General features: G+C 42.8%; 1 protein-coding gene across 5 annotated transcripts in view; it reads left to right on the forward strand.

Annotated features, from left to right (window-relative positions):
- The window catches only part of LOC146547190 (CLIP-associating protein 1-A-like), a 57,282-nt gene extending 36,789 nt beyond the window's left edge, over window positions 1-20,493 (forward strand). The window contains exons 22-42 of one of the 5 annotated variants that reach the window (XM_085266130.1): window positions 157-351; window positions 762-866; window positions 1,087-1,143; window positions 2,399-2,496; window positions 2,621-2,644; window positions 2,980-3,227; window positions 3,929-3,992; window positions 4,396-4,559; window positions 4,928-5,150; window positions 5,332-5,427; window positions 9,582-9,734; window positions 10,234-10,340; window positions 10,914-11,036; window positions 12,680-12,830; window positions 13,016-13,253; window positions 13,346-13,399; window positions 13,497-13,699; window positions 13,789-13,917; window positions 14,002-14,208; window positions 14,691-14,807; window positions 15,330-20,493. In XM_085266130.1, the coding sequence (XP_085122256.1) occupies window positions 157-351; window positions 762-866; window positions 1,087-1,143; window positions 2,399-2,496; window positions 2,621-2,644; window positions 2,980-3,227; window positions 3,929-3,992; window positions 4,396-4,559; window positions 4,928-5,150; window positions 5,332-5,427; window positions 9,582-9,734; window positions 10,234-10,340; window positions 10,914-11,036; window positions 12,680-12,830; window positions 13,016-13,253; window positions 13,346-13,399; window positions 13,497-13,699; window positions 13,789-13,917; window positions 14,002-14,208; window positions 14,691-14,807; window positions 15,330-15,413 (2,840 nt within the window). In that variant the 3' untranslated portion in view covers window positions 15,414-20,493. The remainder of the gene's footprint in view (window positions 1-156; window positions 352-761; window positions 867-1,086; window positions 1,144-2,398; window positions 2,497-2,620; window positions 2,645-2,979; window positions 3,228-3,928; window positions 3,993-4,395; window positions 4,560-4,927; window positions 5,151-5,331; window positions 5,428-9,581; window positions 9,735-10,233; window positions 10,341-10,913; window positions 11,037-12,679; window positions 12,831-13,015; window positions 13,254-13,345; window positions 13,400-13,496; window positions 13,700-13,788; window positions 13,918-14,001; window positions 14,209-14,690; window positions 14,808-15,329) is intronic. The other 4 variants (XM_085266128.1, XM_085266129.1, XM_085266132.1 and 1 more) reach the window with 4 other exon arrangements.
- Window positions 20,494-21,529: the final 1,036 nt, after the last annotated feature.

Genomic DNA, 21,529 nt, shown 5'->3' on the forward strand with positions numbered 1-21,529 from the left:
TATAAACGTTTTTCTTAAATAACATTTCTGTGACTAAAAAATGGATTTGTAACTGTTTTTCATACTTTTCTAATCTTACCACTTATTTGGAAACCTAAACAAAGGTGTGACAGACATATGAACTGGTTCACCGAAATATGTCTTCCTGTGTTTCAGCTGGGAGTCGGTCAGGCTCTCCCGGGCGTCTGCTGAGCTCCACCTATGGCCGGATCCCCAGGCCCACCATGGGCACCGGTGCCACTGCCGCCGCCACGGGTAGCACCTCCACCAGCCTGACCGACAAGAGCCGACCTCGAGGTCACCGCAGCCAGGGCTGCAGCCGAGAGACCAGCCCCACCAGATCAGGCACGGGTATGGGAGGGAAGACAGACACATTTAAAAATGAAAGCATTTTTTTTAAAACACAGGTTTGGGAGCATTTGTGAAGAAGTTCAAGTTAAAAAGTGGAAAAAGAATTACTGAAAGTAAAAATCTGAGAACTTGGTATAAATATGATGCTGTCTGAAACAGTAAAGCCGGTCAGAATTGGCAGATCGGACTCCTTGTATGTGAGTCGACCTGCACGCTCGACTGGAGGCGAAAGACCTTCCTGGTTCGTCTTCCTGATGCTAACACCTGCTGCCTCCCCCCCCTCTGTCTCTGTCTCGCTCGCCTGCCTGCCTGACTCACTAACCGTCTCTGCTGGGCTTCAGGTGTGTCATGTCTGCCTAACCTCTCTTCCCTGCACCGCTCTCTGTCTGTCTGTGTGTCCGCCTCTGCAGCCCGGAGTCGCATCCCTCGACCGAGCATGAGTCAGGGCTGCAGCCGCGAAACCAGTCGCGAGAGCAGCCGCGACACCAGCCCGGCGCGGGGCTTCTCCCCCCTGGGTGAGTATGGTATCAAAAACTGAAGGCTGAGACAATCTCAGACGTCTGTCTGACTAAATCCTTACTTTTCCTGCTTTTTTATCTGCATGCTCTCTGTCTAATTGTCCAGGTTGTGTCTGCTGGTAATCCTTTAAAGTGCAGCTAATTGTTGTCTTTTAAGTTCCTCTGTAAAATAACATCCTCACTCCTGGTCTCTCCTTAACTTTGCGTCCTCCTTCAGCGTCCCGCCGTCACTCCCGTTCCACCAGCGCCCTGTCCTCTGCAGAGTGCTACTCAGGTGACCAGTGGAGCAGATTTAAACAGATAACGAAAACAAAAGCGGCTCAAAGCTTCCTGCCTCACCCTGCATGGCCAAAGTCGACTCTGCCTCCTGTGGTCAGAGTGGGAAGTAATCAATAATCAGTCAGATATTGGAAACCTTTACAGAGCAATCAGATGTAGCCTCCAGCCACAGATAAACCTTAAAGATGCTTAAGTGAAGTTTCCCACTCTGGTGCACGTAAAGCAGTACATCTCATTCACCTACAGGGGGCGGTACTAAACCAGTCTGGCCTGGTCCTTACAGTCATAGCTGCCTTTGTCATGTTTATCGCTACCAAGGGTGTAACGGTTCTGAATCAGGGTGCAAACGTCCGCAGTCTCCTGCCTCCACCCAGTAAATCTGTCAGATAAATATAAGCTGGTGCAGCTTTAAGGTGGAATACTCTGTGCCAGAGTACAACATACTCACAAAAACAGTCAAGATTCTCTAACAAAGTTCCTCGTTTTTGTTTATTAAACTCATCATTATGAGTTGGGCTGTCGGTGGGCTGTTAGCATGGTGAAAGCTAAAGATGCTTCAAGTAAAGAGAAAACTGGGAATACTTAATTCATTATCAGCTGATCATGCCCGTGATAAAGCAAATACTTGCCCGTATGTTTTGTAATTAACCTGACTATGGATCAGGCGAATCGTTACACCCCTACCTGTTGCTATGAAACGGCTACAGGAAACAGGAGTTCACGCTTGTAAATATTGAAGATAAAGTTTTGCTTCTCCTTCAGTTTGGTGTTTTGTTTTTGTTTTTTTGCAGAGCATCATGAAGTTTATTTCTCTCATGCAGTTTATGGAGTTTGTTATTTTTCACATTTTTTAGCGAGCGCTGCTGGGTTTTACTTCTGGAGTTCTGCTTGTGTTTTGCATTTCTTTGTATTTGAGTTGATTAAACAGGCTGTTCGCTGCTCAGATCTGGACTTGTGTTATATTATATTACATTCAAACAGCCTCTCTGCTCATCACTGTGGGTTTGGTCTGGTTTAAAGCAGTTACTTAAAAATTTGCAACCTGCACAGGTAAATAACACAAATTCTTCTCATGTAATTTGAACTCATTAAATTGTCTGAATTCACAAAAACGGGACCAAGACTCACGTCACTGTTATTGATCATCAGTTCTACATGAAGGAGATGTTTCTGTTTAATATTGAGGCGTGCCTGTGGATTTTAAAGCCTCTAATCAAACTGCTTCTCCTCCTCTGACCTCCTCCCATCAGACCGGCTGTCCCATCAGGCTCGGATCTCTGCCTCAGTCAATGCCATGAGGATCCTCAACACGGGCACCGAAGTCGAGGCTGCGGTCGCCGATGCTCTGGTGAGAACAGAAAACTGTTTTTGCCTTAATGTGAATACAAATGTGAATCAAAGATGTTGTCGCAGCTCTTTCAGCTCTGTTAATGCCCTCTCTGCTCTTTCTCTCTGGACTTTGTACATTTCAGCTCTTAGGAGACTCGAGGAGTAAGGTACAGGTAGATCTCACCTGTCACTGCATGCAGAGCATGAGCTGTGCACATTGACTTTAACGTTTTAAACATGGATGCAGTGATTTGCTTTATTTCAAGTTGTTTTAGCTTGGTAAAAGTTGCTTATCGCTCCATTAAAAGCAGCATGTTGATATGGACTCACAAGAGAGGGGGGGGAAAAACCCCAAAGTAACCTCATCCATCTCATGCGATGACACCAGAAGCATCCATGAGTCTGCCTGTGTAGCTGCATGCTACTTCTTCTGACAGCTGTACATTTACCCTGTGAAGTCTCGTCTTTACACTTAGCCTCTCTCATCTCCTCTCTGATGTAGCGGAGGCCAGTGAGGCGGCGGTTCGAGTCGCCGGGGATGTACTCAGACGACGACGCCAACAGCGACGCCTCCAGCGCCTGCTCTGAGCGCTCCTACAGCTCACGTAACGGCGGCGTGGCGCCGCACTACCTACGTCAGACGGAGGACGTGGCGGAGGTGCTGAACCACTGTGCCAGCGCCAACTGGTCCGAGAGGAAGGAGGGACTGCTGGGACTGCAGAACCTGCTCAAGAGCCAGAGGATGCTCAGGTGGGTGTGCCAACAGTGGAAAACAGGTCTGAAAAGCTCCGCCTCTGCAGGTTTGAGGACTTTTGGTTGATGTAAAGGGGCGGTGGATAAGGTTTCATCGTAAGGAAACATGCTGGGTTATGAGTTTAATGTCAGGAGTTTTGTTAAAGAAGGGTTTAATAAAAGAAACCTTGTAGTCTTTGTACACTTCTAATCAACCTTGTACCTTGATGCTGACAGTCAGCAGAAAGGTTAAAGCAGAGAGATTTTAGTGGTCAGTCCAGGCTGAGATCCAGAGGCTGTGTTTTCAACACACTCCTACTTCTGTTCAGATCTGTTTCAGCTACTGGAAATGCACTGTGCGCGGTTCAGGAGATGATCTCCAGCGAACTTGCTCTGTTGTAGCTATACACTGTATATAGTGATGGACGTGTATTCTAGTCTAAAAAGCCACACCCATCACTAGATACAAGTTTCTCATGACCCCTGGTCTTTTTTTATTTATGCAAGGGGGCGACTCCTCTGGTTTAAAACAAACAAACAAAAAAGGATATGAGAAAATGAGTGTGCTTCTCACCTCACTATTTTCTCTTCCTCTCAAAGTCGAGTTTATCTAATGAAGCTACAGTAAAGTAGAGAACTGTAATGTTTCCTGTTTCTTTACTCTGTCTGCACATAAAAGCTTTCTGTTGGCAACAAAATAACCGTGCCTGTTGTTTCAGTCGTGTGGAGCTGAAGAGGCTTTGTGAGATCTTCACCAGGATGTTTGCGGACCCTCACAGCAAGGTGAGACGGCAGCATGTTTCACACGTACTCTTATTAAAAGTGAAAGCCGACGTCAGAAAGCAGCAGTTCACACTTTCTGTGGAGAGAGAGGGGACAGTGAGAGCCGGAGGGATAAACCTGGGAGTTTGTTGTGACTCTGAAGCTGGGACGTGAGCGTCGTGGCTGATTTCACTGCTCTCGTGTCGTCACTAACAGCAGGACAAACTAACAGTGTGTGTTTTCTTGTTGCATGCCTCCTCGCTGCTGCGGACTCTAACAAACACCAGAGAGTAAGTGTTTGCTCTCACTCACATGAGAACTGTCTGCTGTCATATTTCACTGCGTGTGTACTCGTCTCAGACCAACATGTGCAGACAAACACTCAAACATCTCCTCCTCATCATCACCCCTGACTCTGTGACAGGTCTTCAGCATGTTCCTGGAGACTCTGGTGGACTTCATCGTGCTGCACAGGGACGACCTGTTGGACTGGCTCTTCGTCCTGCTCACACAGCTGCTGAAGAAGATGGGCGCCGACCTGCTGGGCTCTGTCCAGGCCAAAGTCCAGAAGGCTCTGGATGTCACGAGGTTAAGACTGAAACCTTTTCATCATTAAAGAAAAGTCCTGTATGCTTCTATCCTGCAGCAAATTAAACTCCAATCAACCAAACTCTGTGCAGGAAATGACACAAAAGAGCAACGAGTCACAGTTTTAGTAAAGGGGAAAGTGATCCTGTTATTTAATTTGGTCCTGCAGGTGGAGCACAGGAGATATTTTGCACTAAATGTTTTTTTTTTAAAGTTTATAAATTACTTTAGAATATGTGGAAATATAATATAAATTATGTTGTGTGAACTCACTGAAGCAAGAGCAGCTGTTGTCAATAAAAAAGAGGGTGTAACTTCATCTCGTGTTCTGACGATGTTTTTCTCTCCTCCTTCCCGCCTCCATGCAGGGAGTCCTTCCCATACGAGCAGCAGTTCAACATCCTGATGCGCTTCATCGTGGATCAGACGCAGACCCCCAACCTGAAGGTGAAGGTGGCCATCCTGCGCTACATCGAGGCTCTGGCCAGGCAGATGGACCCGGCCGACTTTGTCAACTCCAGCGAGACACGCCTCGCCGTTTCCCGCATCATCACCTGGACCACCGAGCCCAAGAGCTCCGATGTCCGCAAGGTAGGAGGGCATGTCAGCCTCCGTCTTCCTTAAAACACTCCCCCCTTTTCATCCCTTTAAATTCTTCTAAATGTTTCATTTTTTTTATATTTTCATTTTTTTTGTTCTGTTTTTTTGTTTTTTTTTCATGTCTTAAATTTTTCCCCCTTAATGGTCCTTCCTCCACCCACCTCACCCTTAGACCCTTCATAACTGGGCAGGGGAGGATTTCTCAGGCCGAACCAGCACCGTGGCCTCTCTGCCCGGGGAGGGCAACCTGGAGGAGAGGTGCAAGCAGGTAGATCCTCTACCAGTGAGCATGCGCAGCGTGAATAACCTCGTCTAACCCGGTCACAAAGAAGCGGGAAGCTGCTGTGAGCGTGTTTGTTCAGGCCCGCGTACAGAGGACATTAACCTGAGAGTGTGAGCGGGTTCTGTGAATGCTTTTCAGCACTAACTGCTGGCAAATGGTGAAAACGGTGGAGAGGTGTCTGTGTACCTGAGGTGTGTGCATGAGATGCTGCAGCTGAGTGCAGCTTTAAGACTAACTCTGCCGACTAGGGCTGAACGATTATGGAAAATAATCTAATTGCGATTTTTTGCCCCAATATTGCGATTGCGATGCGATATGCGATTATTTTTTAAGGTCTTTGTCTTCTGTATTATTAAACAAAGACAAGCAATACATCATATAGTATGGCCAATACTATATTACATTAATTTTAAACTGTTCTTTCCTGGAAGACAGACCTCTGTTATGATGACATGAGGTGATGCATGAATTGATGACTGACATTTTTATTTAACTTCTTCAATCACAACAGTATATTTGAACATACACAATAGTTTATTTTTAGCTTACAAACATCTGAGCATAAAGTGCTGACAAGGAACCCTGGTGTAAACATTAAAATGAAAGTCAGTACAATGTGCAGATTGCAGAAATATACATAAACAAAATCAGTGGCTTTACCACACTCAGTTTTTCGACATCTGTGAACTACTAGACAGTCATTAAATTAAAAAATAATATTAAATAAATAAAACTAATAAATAAAAAATACACACATCTTACTGATCTCTGCAGTCAGTAACATTACACATAAAGTGCAAACATAATAGCAATTGTATAAACACACACACAAACACGCCTTTAAAGTTTAAAGGCGTGAAATTGGACGGTCTAGTTCTGATTAGCGTCACCGCTGTCTCGGTGGAGTTTAATAAACTCGGCCGTCTGCTTCTTGCTATCTAAAATATAACCAGACACTGGTGTAAATTCTCGACTGTCTCATACTTCTGTTTAATAAGTTTTCTGTTTGACGTTTAGTCAGCTGTGCGAAAACCAAGGAGGAACCCACCCGGGGGATTAATAAAGTTTTATTTTATCTAATCTAATAACTTTAATCTCAGCCAAACCGATTTACTCACGAACAAACAAAACACTGAAAAAAGCCCAACAATAACATTTTTAGGTTGTCTAAGTGACTTATATATTACGTTTAACCCGAGCAGCGAAACTCCGCGGTGATCTGAAAATGATGTGCCGGGAGTTGTGCCGTTCTCGGCCGCATCAGTAACCCTCGAGCTCCCGGCTAGCTGTCGAGCTGGTGGGTAGCAGACGCCTCTGAAAACGTCGAAGCACTTTTGCAAATATGGGATATCTTGATAAACCGAGCAGATATTTGATGTTTACACAACTACTTTCTCGCCTGAAAATATGTTAAAAGTTTATTTTGTGACCCAGAAAGATTAGTATGAGTAATTTTAAAACTTAGTAGCGGCCGCCATTGCTGGAAACTGGAGTTTGGCTGGGCCGCGCTATGAATTCTGGGATATGGTAGTAATTTGGACAGCCTTCGGCGCGTCGCTGTGACGTAATCGGTCTACAAATGCGGCCTCAGGAGGATGCAGCCCATGAATTGTATAATATAATCGCAGTATAATCGCAGCCTTTGCGGTTAGAAAATTGCACTTGATCATGTCGCGATATTATCGCAAATGCGATATATCGTTCAGCCCTACTGCCGACCATTATGATATTTCTCTTATTATCAGGCATGAGTCTGACCTTTAACCTTTACAGTAAAACATGAAACATTCGAATCATTTGAAAGGAAACTGAGTGATAAATGCTTCCTTTAGCTTTTGCTTAACAAGTTCAATTGACATGCTGCATGTTAACAGAACTATTACTTTTATTTTTCTTGTTATATTTTTTCCTCTTCCAATTAAAATGGTCAAAGTTTCAGAGAATCGCAGTCTTTGTACAAATCTCCAAAAGTTGATTCTGTTCCTCTGGACGCAGCGTTTTCAGTGAGAGAAACGTTTCGTCACTCATCCAAGTGACTTCTTCAGTCTCAGCTGACTGCAGGTTTCTCTAATCTTATAAACAGTACATTTGCATAATGACTGAAACCAGCCCACTGAAGGAACAATGGGCTGGGAGGTCAGTTCCTTAATCGTAATTATGCAAATTCTCATGACCATTGATCAACAACCACTGATCAATGGCCATGAGTACCATTCACAGAGAGTTGGGGAATGGCTGCAATCACAGCATTGTAAGATGGTGACAGATGTACCCTTAGGCCCCCTCCTCGATTCAGAGATGGTCTTTCCCTTTTCACGTTAATGGCCTCCTTGACTCTTCGCTCAAACCAGCGTTCCTCCCTGTCCAGGATGTGTACTTCCTCATCCTTGCAAGAGTGTCCACTGGCCTGTAGGTGTGAACAGACTGCAGAGTCCTGGCCTGACGAGGTAGCTCTTCTGTGTTGTGCCATCAGCTTCGCCAGAGGTTGTTTGGTTTCCCCGATGTATAAATCCTGGCACTTAACAAGAGGTCAAATTGCTCCAAACTCTCAGTTTTTGGGGGTTTTTTTGTCACAGAAGCTCCACTCACCTGCTGTTCAAACCTTGAGTTTGCAAAGGGCAGCCAATCAGAAAAAAGCTGGCTTAATTGTGGACAAACTAAAATAAAATAAACAAAGAATATTTTGAACTGTAAATCATGCAAAGCCCAGAATTAAAATATGGTGCACAATAGGTCCACTTTAAAGTGGAAGCCAGGGTTATAATAAGTGAACACGGCTGAAGCCATGTTTACTCAGAGGTGATTTCTCTGTGCGAGGATTTAATCTTTGAAAGCACTCTGTCTTAATTTGTGGAGAAATTGTGGTACGGTTTTTGTTACTGCTGGACTTTGTCTGTTACTAACTGTTGAAAGGTTGGAGGTAAACAGGTTTACTTAAAAACAAAAAAAGGTCTGGGCATTAAAGCATGCTGATAAACTTGTGCATGAAATTGAAGGCTTTTATTCTGAAGGTCTAAAGGTCTAAAATTAACTGGGGACTTTTACTTTAAAAGTCCCACAACACTGAAGTATCTAAGGCTACGTTCACACTGCAGGTCTTAATGCTCAATTCCGATTTTTTGATCAAATCTGATTTTTCTGTCTGCTTGTTCACACTGCAAATAAAATGTGACAGCAAACATGCTCTAGTGTGAACCCTCAAAGCGGCCCGCATCCGCAAAAGACGACGTCACACACAACGTGCTCTGTTTAGACTCAGAGCAAACAGTATTGTTTGACTGTTGGCCGTTAATATAAAGACTTGTTTCGGACGTTTGTTTCGTTTCCCAATTTTGCTTTAAGTTATAAAGTTATTTTGTTATTTACATATGGCCTAATAATGATCCTTATTGCTGTTTTAGAGGAGCGGTGCTTCAAAGGATAGTTGCAGATTTCTGTCAGAATCTGCAGATTATACAGCACAAATAAAATATTCACATTTCTCCAACGTTGTCTTCCCAACAGTTTCACTGACATCTACATGGGATGGCCAGGAAGCGTTCACGATGTCTTCTCCGGCGCTGATAATTGGCGTCTGTCTTGTGTCACTGACATAAAAGACGTATTTAATGCGACATGACCGTTCAAACAGCAGTCACTTTCTAAAACATCGGATATGTATCGGATTCAGTACCACATACGAAAGTGACCCAGGATGGATTTGACAATATCGGATTTGTGCTGTTCACACTGTCATGCCATGAACGCATATGGGTCGCATAGAGTCAAAAAAGTTTCGCTTTCGCCTGCAGTGTGAACGTAGCCTAAGCGTCATGCAATAAATAGCTAGATGCTTTTATTTTGGAAAAAGTGAAACTGAAGCATCATGTAAAATTCCTGTGACTAACAGGAAGCTTTTATTTTGAACTACAGCATTATCTGGTATCATTCACGTCTGCATGGTGCTTCAGTGCGGCTGACTGTTGCAATAAAATGCTGCAAAACAATATTTTGTTTTATTTCAAACAGGTTAATTTACTTCTGGCTGTCCTTTATAACAGAGCGAAAGCTTTTCTTCATGTTCAGTGCCAAAATCAGTGCAGTGACAGTCATTAAACGTCAGTAAAGTGATGTGTAACATGTTTTCTTTGTGTGTGCAGGCAGCCCAGGTGGTGTTGATCGCCCTCTTTGAGCTGAACACTCCAGAGTTCACCATGCTGCTGGGTGCTCTGCCCAAAACCTTCCAGGACGGGACAACAAAGCTGCTGCACAACCACCTGAGGAACGCCAGTGCCAACAGCGGCATCAGCATGGTAACACACACACACACACACACACACACACACACACACACACACACACACACACAGGCTCAAATATGGAGATGTTTGCATTCAGATTCATTTAAACAACATTCTTTCAGGATGTTTTTTTAAAGATTTTATTTCCAGGAGGTCTTATTCCTTTATTTATTGATCTATACCAGAATATATTGATAAATCATCGTAGCCTGACCTTGATAACTAATATCGTAACACACTTTAGGACTTTAACTCAAACAATAAATATGTCACATGGCTGTAGATGTTTGTAATTGACTTTAAGATTATTGATTAGACAAAATAATCATTTTAAAGAAGAGTTTTAGGCTTTTTTGTTGTTTGTGTTGTATAGATGCACAAACACACTTGTTTTGATAAATATAGTAGTTTCTGTATGTGTGCTGTTCCTCTTATCCTTACATCATCACAGCTGTGGCTTTCTGAATGTTCTCACATTAAATCCAGACACTTGTGTTTCATGGATCCGCAGGCGTCTCCCAGTAACTCGGCAGGTCGGACGCCCCTGCGACAGCCCAGCAGCCGCAGCAGCCCGCTGACCTCCCCCACAAACTGCTCCCACGGCGGCCTTTCCCCCAGGTACAGAAACGGCCCCGCCATCGCCACACCTAAAATTCAAACCACGTTTCCTGTGTATAATTTTATCCACACCGATAAAATTGTGGCTTCAGCAGTTCATCCTTCATTTCTGCCATCGTCCAGACTTTTCTTTTGAAGCTCAGGTTATAACGCAGCGGGCGTATTTCCCCGTGTCTTCTCTTTGTTCGCTCGTTAACAGAGGAGTGTAAAGCTGCACTGAGGGGTCGCCACAGAGTTTAGATGTTGACCACTCCACTGTGGAGCCATTGAAGAGCTCAAAATCAGAGCCAAAGCTCAAAGTCTAAACTTGCGGTTTGATGCTTTGTTTTAAAAGAACGTCAGAATTTTAGGCTCATGTTCGGCTCCGTGCGTCTCTTCCTGAAGCTTCGTGTGATTTAAGACGTTTTCTCCTCTCAGCCAATCAGCAGGTTTCCTCACAGCTGTCATACTAATGATCCCTCCGCCTGTACTAACTCTGACTGAGAGCACTGCTTCTCCTTATCTTCCACTCTTTTCACATCTCTTCTTCTCTCCGGGCTCCTCCTCCACCTCTTCCTCCCCGGCTGGTCACAGTCGGCTGTGGGGTTGGAGCGCAGACGGCCTCTCCAAGTTCCCTCCTCCACCCTTCCCCTCCCCTCTTCCTCCACCCACTGCCCACTCTTCCCTCAAGGCCCTGCGGCGAGCTTACTCACCCAGGTAACCCTTCTTCCTCCCCCTCCTCCTCCCTCCTCTGTACGGGGTTTCACAGTTTAACAGTTGGATCTGTCTCTGTAGTGATGAATGGATTTCTAAGCTTATTTTTAAAGATATTTTGGAGTTCTCTGTGAAACCTCGAGCTTCCATCAGTCTGTCGTCACCTCTGCTGCCTCGGTGCCTCCATCAGCTTCGTGTGTCTGTTTTTCTTTTTGTCGTCATGGTGACTGAAAGGTGGCTTTCCTTCTGTCTCTCATCTGTCCGCGTGCGCTCGTCAACATGCACGGCTCTGCACTTCCTGTTTCCTGGTCATGGACAAACCATCCCTTGGTACAAGATTTGACTAATTTGTTTGGCACGCAGATGCTTTTGTGTTTGATCCATGTCAAGGAAAATGCCCTCAGTCGTCATTCACAATCTTCAAGATGAAAATGGAGCTGCTTCATGTCGCTGACATTAAAGGGATCATAGGTGCTGTTAAGAAGAAGAGCCTCTGTACTTCCACCAGTCTCTTAGAGGGACAGTCCACCTCAAAGACAGAGGCACACGTTCTTCCTCTGACCTGTGGTGCTCTTTATTCATCTCCACTGTTTTGATGCTTTGGATATATTGATGATTAAATGTCCTTCTAGAAGCAGTTATGTGGGCAGTGATCCTCTGATTTAATCGACTGTTCCCACGCGTCTCCTGCGCTGATCGAGGTTCTCATTCCTTGTAAACAGACACAAGCCCTCAGTAACTTTCCAGTCATCTTTTTCGGCCTCTCTGGCATTCACACCTGCCAGACAGCATTAACATTAACGCTCCACTTCAAAGTTCAAAGTTTTACTAGCAGCAGCTAACTGCAGCAGGAGACAGAGACAAGTTTCACATGTCCTTTATATCGACTCGTATCGGACTACTTTCACACAAGTTTTATACCCTCCTCCAGAGTTAATAGATGTGGACACATATCGACAGCTGAGGCTGACTGACAGCCTACACTCACTACAGATGATCAGCAGACAGAGCTGTTTGTCCTACAGTGGCCACTGTAGCTAGAATTACGCACTGAACATGTCAGGGGTAAGAAAACAGAACTCAGTTTCTGCAGCCTACTGACATCTAGTGGTGAGTTTTTACAAACTGTAAGTTTTTCTTAAGAAATTTATTACAAGACAAACAAAAAGTAACACAGCACAGTCTGATCTAAACACCAGTTTTCTTCAAACCTCGAGTGGATTAACTGACCACCAAAGTAAAATGGGGACAACTATTAGTTTGTAGGGAAAGAAAAATATTTATAGCATTAAATTCCAATTGCATACAAGAAAATCCTGCTTTGAAGATCCTGGATAAACATGATGTAATGGATGAAAGTACCTCTGTGTTTGGGGATATAAAAAACCAAAAAGCCCAAAGAGGTCTGGAGTCATTACTGCTGAGTTTTCCAAATGTGTTTTTGGTGCTTGGAGCAGCTCAGGGCGATTTAGTGCTGGGGCCGACGCCTCTACAGCTCCAGGTAAATATGGATAACACGCTCTACAGGCCAGAGGAAAAACATGTGAATCTGATTTTGCAATGAACTCTCCCTTTAAGTGACGATCCCCTGACGATGTTGCCTACATCCTGTCTAAAATGCCCATTGGACTTGTCTCGTGCTGCAGCATGCTGGAGTACGACAGCGAGAACCTGAACTCCGAGGAGATCTACAGCTCGCTGCGCGGTGTCACCGAGGCCATCCAGAACTTCAGCTTCCGCAGCCAGGAGGACCTGGTGGAACCGCTGAGGCGGGACGGCAAGAAGGATGGCGTTATGGTGAGGAGTTACAGGGAGGAACCAGAGGGCAGATAACTGAAATAACTGTTAAACATATTCAAATACAGATTATTTTTTTTGGGTTGTTTTTTTTTTTTGGTCAAAAAGAAAAAAAAAAAAGATTATTTTATTTTGGAGTAAAGACTCCAGAATAACTCATCTGCTCCGCTGTCACTGAATCTTAGACTGGAGGCGGGGCTTCCTCGGACTCCGAACCTCGTCCCAGCGGTGATGCAGTGGAGGGCGGGCGCACTGCCCTGGACAACAAGACCTCTCTGCTGAACACGCCGTCTCCTCGATCCTTCGCCGGCCCGCGCTTCAGAGAGTACAACCCATACAACTACACGGACGGCATCAGTACGATGGATAAAGCTGCGCTGAAGGAGGCGCTGTACGAGGACGCTGTGGAGCAGCTGCGAGAAGGTGGGACCTTAGGACAAAAGCTGTGCAGGAGTGTGTGTCCTGCTGCGTCGGTAAAGATTCAGTTTTTCTGTCTTTCCCGTCCCACTCTGCAGGCCGCCGGCAGGAAAGTGTGGAAAACAAGATCCTGAACCCCAAAGGTTTCCCAGGTAAACTCACCAGAAAACCTCAGAGGTGAACAAATTATTTATTTGATCTTTGTTCTCACTTTTTTTTAAAAACTACCTCTTTCCCCTCCACCTACAGCCGGGGCTGCTGAGCAGCTGGAGCTGGTCGGAGAGCTGCTGAAGGAGCTCTCCCAGGGCCAGGCAGGGGAGCGGGGCCCTGAGGAGCGCCGGGGGACCCTGCTGGAGATGCTGAAGGTGGCCCGGGAGGACAGCTTGGTGGTGTGGGAAGAGCACTTTAAGACCATGCTGCTGCTCCTGCTCGAAACGCTGGGAGACAAAGACGTGAGGACGCGAGGCTTCCGTTGTTTTTGATTTTTTTCCCCAGTGCTGTAAATGTCCTGTGAGTGACTTGTTTCCTCTCGCTGTCCCAGCACACAATCCGGGCACTCGCCCTGCGAGTCCTAAAGGAGATTCTGAGGAACCAGCCCGCCCGCTTCAAGAACTACGCTGAGCTCACCATCATGAAGATGCTGGAGGCCCACAAAGACTCGCACAAGGAGGTGAGGATGAAAAAGAAACCAGAGGCCACTCCTCCGGTCTTCCTGTGATTCTGACCCTCATGGCGCTCCTTTCTTCTTTTGAAGGTGGTGCGGGCGGCCGAGGAGGCGGCCTCCACGCTGGCGGGCTCCATCCACCCCGAGCAGTGCATCAAGGTGCTCTGCCCCATCGTGCAGACGGCCGACTACCCCATCAACCTGGCCGCCATCAAGATGCAGACGAGGGCCATCGAACGCATCACCAGAGAGCCGCTGCACCAGCTGCTGCCCGACATCATCCCCGGACTCCTGCAGGTTTTTCATTCTTTAAATTTGTAGATGCTTTAACTGCTCATGAACACGCAAGATTAGCTCATGTTACGGACTTGTATCCACCATTTGGGCTCCAGTATGCAGGATGTGTGAACTGAAATGTATTTAATGTTTGAGTAAATGAAAACACTTAAAAATGGTTAAACTGTGTTATTACAAACACAAGAATACAATATGGTTAAAATCCAGAGACTTGTACAGGTAAGATAACCATGCAGCACACGAATAGACCGAGACTGCCTTTAGACAGTTTTTTATACTGAAATAAAACTAGTGTCAGTAGCACTCGTGTGTTTCATGTTGTACCTGAAAAGACTGAATTTAGACACATATTGAAATATCTTTTTAATTTCCTCTGCCGTATGATCAGCTTTATCCCAGAAATTATTCACACAGTCATCGGTGAGATAAACTCTTCTTTGTTTCAATTGTGTTGATATCAGTCTCTCCTTCTGCTGTTTCAGGGCTACGACAACACTGAGAGCAGCGTGAGGAAGGCCAGCGTCTTCTGCCTGGTGGCCATCTACTCTGTGATCGGAGAGGAGCTGAAGCCTTACCTGGCTCAGCTGACCGGCAGCAAGGTATTTCAGACTACACAGCTGAAACGGCATCCTACACGTAGAGACGATTCACCGCAGAAATATTAAGTCTTTAAAAGTACAGTGAAAGGGCGTTTGCAATCGTGCAGTTTGCCTGTTTTTCCCCTCTTTTAAATTCACTATTTTTGTGAGTAAATCTTTTTCTTGTAAGTTTGACAAAAGCTTTTAATTTTTAAATTTTTTCTTAATAATATTCAATTTTTGACAGATATTTGCTCTTTTTTCATAATTTTGACAATTTTTTCTAGTAAATCTTTCTCATAAATTTCTCTGTTTAACAGTATTTTTCTTGCATGTTGTACTTTTTTTTTCATAAATTTCCCAGTGTTTTTTTTCTTAATTGTGAACTAACCTAAACTGTGTTTACCTGTTTGAATGTTGTCATATAAATCAAGTTTTGTTACAATAACTTAACTTTAGTATAGTGTTTAAAGAGCAGTGAGCTTTAGATTATCTGCAGAGCTCTTGGAGTCCTCTGACCGCGCCGCTGTTTCCCTCCTGCAGATGAAGCTGCTGAACCTGTACATCAAGCGGGCGCAGACCTCCACCAGCAACAGCAGCAGCTCCTCCGACATCTCCTCCTACTAACTCCTGCAGCTTCCATCCTCGCAGACACGCTTATAAACGGTTTCATTCCATCAGCCGGTGATCGACCTGAGGGGCGACGTCACCACCAGTGGGATCATCATCAGTTTCTTTGTAGGACCAGGTGCCTGGCACCTCATCTTCTTGACCAGCTTCTGTTTCCCAAACCATCTTCCATCTCATTCCTTCAGCTGCTGATGGAGCTGAAGTCCCTGAGGAGCTCATGCTGTCACGGCTCCAGTTTCATGTCCATCATCCATAAAGTTCAGCTCGTTTTTTGGAGGTAGGGTGACCCTGGCTTTTGAGACGTTTCATGAAGATCCACCACTAGATGCATTAGCCTTAAGACTTCATCTTCCATCTTCCAGTATGGAAATGATCAATTTTTAGAGGCCGTGTGCCTGAAACCAAGATCTCCTCTTCCTCATCTCATCATCGTCGTCTTTAATCTCCTGGATGTGAGGTGCAGTTTGAAGCCGAGGAGATCGTGGAACCATGAAGGACCTGAAGAGGAGAGTTTTTGCAGTGTAGCTTCCTCCTTCTGTCAGTATTTTTATTCCTTTTTAGTACCTTTAATCCACTTCCTGGACACTGTTTTGCTTTGACACATCAAACCTTTTATTGAATGTAAAGAGCTTTGAGTGAGCGCGAGTCTCCTTCGTGAACTACTGCCTCATCGATGGGACGTTTTCCAGTTTTTAACATTTGAATGAGTTGTTACAGAAAGTGGCACTACGGTCTTTAAAAGGCTGAATCCCAGAGATAATCGAAAGATCAACACAAGCTTTATTTTGAAAATGGGCTCATGCCTCTGTGAGTGCGATGGGAGAATCGACGGGGTTGCACTCAGTCCTGGAATAATCTATTTCAAAAGATGTGAAGCTCGTCTCAGTTTACAGTGATTGATCATTTGGCTGGCCAATGATTTTAAGCACTACAAATCAGCAAAGTTTTATTGTTCTGGGCCCGAGAACCAGCAGAAAACAGCAGTGTTTATATTTTAAAGTCATTTTTTAAGGTGTGAAAAAGAAGGAACAAATTATTTCTGTTTTTGTGGCACTCATCAGTTAGATTTCCATTTAATAGTCAAGGCTAAATATTTCACCTCACAGATCACAGTTTTCTACCTGAATTGGAAAAAAAATGTCAAATGGAAACGGCCGTGTTTTTAGATGAAGAACTAGACTTGTGAGTGAGAGTTATTTTGAAATCACAGGTTTGCTTTAGTTAGCTGTCTAAATGAGCTGTTGGAGATGAGGTGGAGGTTTGAAAGAGACAGACCACTCTGCACAGATTTAATATTCAGTGTTGGAAATTAGATTTGTCCTACATGCGCGTGAACAGCACTTTCTTGTATACGTGACTTTCACAATAAAAGCTTTAGCAGCAGCAGGGTAAATTTCAGCTGATTAAACAGCTTACAGAAGCATGTTGAAGAGCTGATTGTAGGATTTAAGTAATCTTAACTTTAGTTTAGGAAGTTTTGAAATTTAATGCTGCCTTTTATTTATATAAATGTTGTTTTTAAGAAGGTTTTAATATATTGCAGTGTTTGAGAAACAAGCTGTTAAAATACTGCGTTGGACTTCATTTCTAATTGTTAGAAAAAGTTTGAAAAATAGTGTAATTAGTCTTTAAATCATCATTAAATTATCAATATTTATGTTTAAATATGTGTTCCAGTTATCAACATAAAATGTGACTTCATTTAAGCTTTCATTACAGATCTCTACATATGACGCAAAGATAACTCGGCAGCAGAAAATACTGACCTAAACACGTGTCGATTTCTCTGTAGCATTTCTGCTGATGTGAACATAGCAGGCAGATTTATTGAAAGACAAAGATTTCTTTTAAGTTGTGATAGGAAGGAAATTTTGCACACAACTGTAGAACATGGATGGATGGATGGATGGTCTGCCCAGTACTTTTTTGGGTTGATCCTAAATTTAAGGAGAGCTTTTCTTCTTTTCCCCTATTTCCGGTCAGAACTTTAAATGCATACTTTCATAAAAGTAGATATAAGAACCAGGACACTTAAAGCAATACTTTCCAATTACACACAAACATTTAAATATTATCACTAATTTCAAGTATAGCACTAATCCATCTTCTTATTTAAAAAAAAGAAGTATTTATTTATTAAAAAATGTAAAAAATGACTGTCAGCTTGACAGACTGAGGACCACAATAAGAAAAATTCCAAAGAAAACATATTTTTGGTGATTGCTTTGGTCGTTCACTCATTTGGACTGTAAATATCCTCACCATCATCTAATTTATGTTAGACAACGTAAAGACTGAACTCACTTTGTAAATGTTAATAAAAAAAATGCACATTTTGTGACCAAAAGGAGACAATAATTAAATACAGATTTATGATTTTTTTTTTTTTCAGGCCAAAGGTAGAAAGCTTCTCATCGTCCTACGTAAATATGAGACTGATATAACGAACAAAAAAGATTAAATTGTCTTTTATTGAGTTTTAAATGGAAAATCAAGCTGATGAGTGTCACATAAGTTTAATTTTTTTTTCAGCTATGGTGGGTTTTTAGTGGCTGTCAAAAACTAAAAGGTCAATCAGCTCCTAATTAAAACCACTGTAATGACAGCAGTGTTGCTCTCTCCTGTGAATTGAACGGCCCAGCTTGGGTTAAACTGGGAGTTGATTAGTTTTGATGACTGCTGTCAAGTTTAGACTACTGTGATTAGGGGACTTTCATTCCAAAATACTGTAATATATATATTAAAGCTCAAGCTGAAGGTCAAAATAAAGGCCTAAATATCTCAGAAATAGTATTAGCGGCCGTGCTCTCTGCATCAGCGGCTCCCAAATCGAATGTAAGTCACTTTTTTGACCTTTAAAATGTGAATGACAAACCTGTGGGAAAGATTGACGATCTGAATCATTAGATGCTACTACATGAGCGCGACAATGCTGAACTGCTGAATGGTGAAGTGCCAGTGGTAAAAAAAGAAACAGAGTGGACATTAGCAATAAACTTCAAGAAATCCAGCTGGGATTTCCTTGTGGAAACACTGTAGATTCCCATTTAGGTCCTCCTTTGAGACGCTCCGCCGGTCAGTGTAAAAAAGTGTCATTTTCAAATAAGCGCACCTATAATTAAACCTTCTGCTGCTTATTATAATACTAACAAACACGCCTAACCACTCTGGTGTATGTACTTTATCTCAGCAGGAAGTGTAGGTGAAGCGATGACGATGGAAAAACGACTGAAATTTTTAATAGTGATTGATCGACTGACTGATTGCACTTTCCTGGTGCTGAACTCCGCCCATCACGCACACTAAGTGAGTCCAAACAAACGCTCCAGAGGGGGCAGAAGATGAGAAATAATCCAACATTTCCAGCAAAGTGATTTGTTTTCTTGCTGAGAGTCAGATGAGATTACAGAGATTCCATTCTGTAAATTTGGACCCTTTTCCCTTGTGTAGAAATGGCTTGCGTGGGGATCCGAACATTACAGATCATCCATCATTACAAGCTAAATTTTAGATATTTACAAGAATGTCAGAACTTTATCTGATTTTTCTAAGCATTTAGCTTAATTTAACTACATTTTCACTAACTAACATACAATAGTAGACAGTGCTAAGGAACATCCAAGTAAAATCCTAGAATTTGACTCCGTAAAACGAAAACTTCTTGAACAGCTAATCACAGCAACACAATGCATATCATGTGTCAGATAACTGCATTAAAATGCTCCAAAAGGGACTGAGCACAAACTGCCACTACATGCTGATGATGTGATTCTATTTATTATCCAAATATATTAATCACCTCAAGCCAGAGGTCCAGTTTAGGAACTCCAATAGGCTGAGGTGAAGTCTACCAGACAGCTAAAACCTATAGCTGCCTGTGACACACCATCTGGCCATCAAGCAGATAGGCCACGCCTTAATACATGTGAAACAGGTGATCCCAGTGTAGCATGGTCTCTACTTTAAACTAGTGGAATTTCTCAGTGAAATCAAGCTTTGTCTGTCAGTCTGGTTTTTATGAAATTACAATACCTACAAAACTTTGCAGCTCTTGCTCTGACCAAAACTGTTTTTGTAGCAGCTGTGAAGATGTTTACTTCAGCTATAAATTTGGACATTTTACCACAGTAGTCTATGGGGACACTGCCTCTAGCACACATTAGAGGATTTTCAGTTTCAGCATTAGTTTTACTTCCAACCTCTGGGGCTGAAAAGTGAAGCCAATATGGAATCTGTGTTTACATCTTCAGAGGTAGTGTGTTGTCGGATGCATGTAGAAATAAAAATGCTTTCTGTTGCTATACCCACCCTCTCGAGGGTCCCAGTGTTTATTTCTGCACATTCCTGCATATACGTCTGACTCTCAGTAAAAAGCAAACATTTCCCAGAATGTCTTTAAAAGTGAAGGATGTTTCCAGGCCTTACTGAATCTCTTCCGACACATTACTTGGACTGTTAAATGTACTGTACCAGTGGCCGTTGTCACTCTTCTCAGCTTTGAGAATCTGATCAGCGTTTCCCTCTGAACTGAATGTCGAAGTCCTCCATAGCGTGTCCAGTCCAGTGGTGCTGATCCGGTGTTAAACTTGCTGCAGTTTAGGCTACAGTTTTGGCAACTAAAACTCAGTTCCCTTTATTTCAATCTACAGTGTAACTTGAAACTGCGTCTGCATGAGTGTGTCACAGGAATCGTTAAATGTAGTCAACTTGAAATTAAGATTTGAGAACATTATTTTGATTTCCTGATTGAGTGCCTTTGAGGAAAGATTTCTTGCAATACACCTGGTTGTTCTGTCCAATACTAACCTGTACTAACACTATGATTCACTGCTTCTGAAGGCGAGAAGAAAACCTTTTAATGATGCTGTAAATACGCTTCAAGCTTTTTTTTTCCCCATTCAAACGACTTACAGTGCATGGCTCCAGTTTGGTTTTTTTAGTTGGTTAGTTTCCTTTCATGCTACACAGTATTTATATTCTGTTTTATTTCCCTGTGTATGACTGTATATATTTACATGTTTGGTTCTCTTTCACCTGTGATAGATTTCGCAGAACTTGAAATAAACTATCAGACTTCTTTTCTCTATTGTCTTTATTACAACATTTGTGTTTTTTATCCAGGTCCAGTTTTCTACGAATTCATTTGACGTCTAAACTCAATTTAATCTTGGTCACAGGTATCTAATGAAGAGCAAATTTCAACTAAATATTAATAGATTTAAAGGACAAGTGGAGGAAAATTCTTCCCATTTTATAAGCTTTTAAATTGTTTTTATTACCCGTCATTGTAAAAGGCTGATGAAATATTGTTGTCACCCTGCTCTGCAGGCAGACAGCATAAACACCAAAGTTTTTGAATGTTCACTCAAGAACAAGGTGATGTAGGATTATGAAATTGATGCCGTAGGTGCAGCTGCTAAAAATTTAACCAGATATTAATGGGCATGTATGTTCATATTTGAGGCTGTATGTAAACTTCTGACCATATGTGAATTAGAGAAAATCGAAAATAAATTGAAACTTCTTGGTTTTTGAAATTATTAAAGGTGTATGCTGTACAATCATTAAAAAAACAAAAACATACAGTTCAAGGAAATCATTAAAAGCATAAGATTACCATTGGATTCATGGCCATGATGAGTTGAAACTCCTTTCCACAGCTGAAGGTCCATAAATACCTGCAGGCACCATAGGCAGAGGTCGAAATTCAGTTGAAATCAGACTACATTTGAATCTTTACTGGTAAACACTGGGTCTCACCTGACTAGAAATTCAGAAGTGAACCTGAAAGCGAGAGATGCAGCATAAGAAATTCAGTTTCTGTTTAGAGGAATGAGAAACTGAGCTCATTGAACATTTTGCTACAAAGCACAGCAGGGCTTCTGTCCAACACAGGTGATCATGATGATGCTGGTTGAAAAGACCAAATGTAAATTCTCCTCTTTCACAAATTAGGAATCAAACAAAGAATACAAAGACAAGCAAAGTCCACTTCTTTGACAAACATGAATTCTCTCATTTGAATAATTTACAGTTAATCTTGAGCTGTGATTGGCTTAAAAGTGATTAACTTTTTGTCTTTAGTTGTTCAACAATTTAGGAACTGATGCAGT

Source organism: Mchenga conophoros, linkage group LG23 (assembly GCF_057382185.1).
Source record: "Mchenga conophoros isolate Kocher_MC1m ecotype Shallow Benthic linkage group LG23, M_conophoros_male_GT1.1, whole genome shotgun sequence".
NCBI lineage: Eukaryota > Metazoa > Chordata > Actinopteri > Cichliformes > Cichlidae > Mchenga > Mchenga conophoros.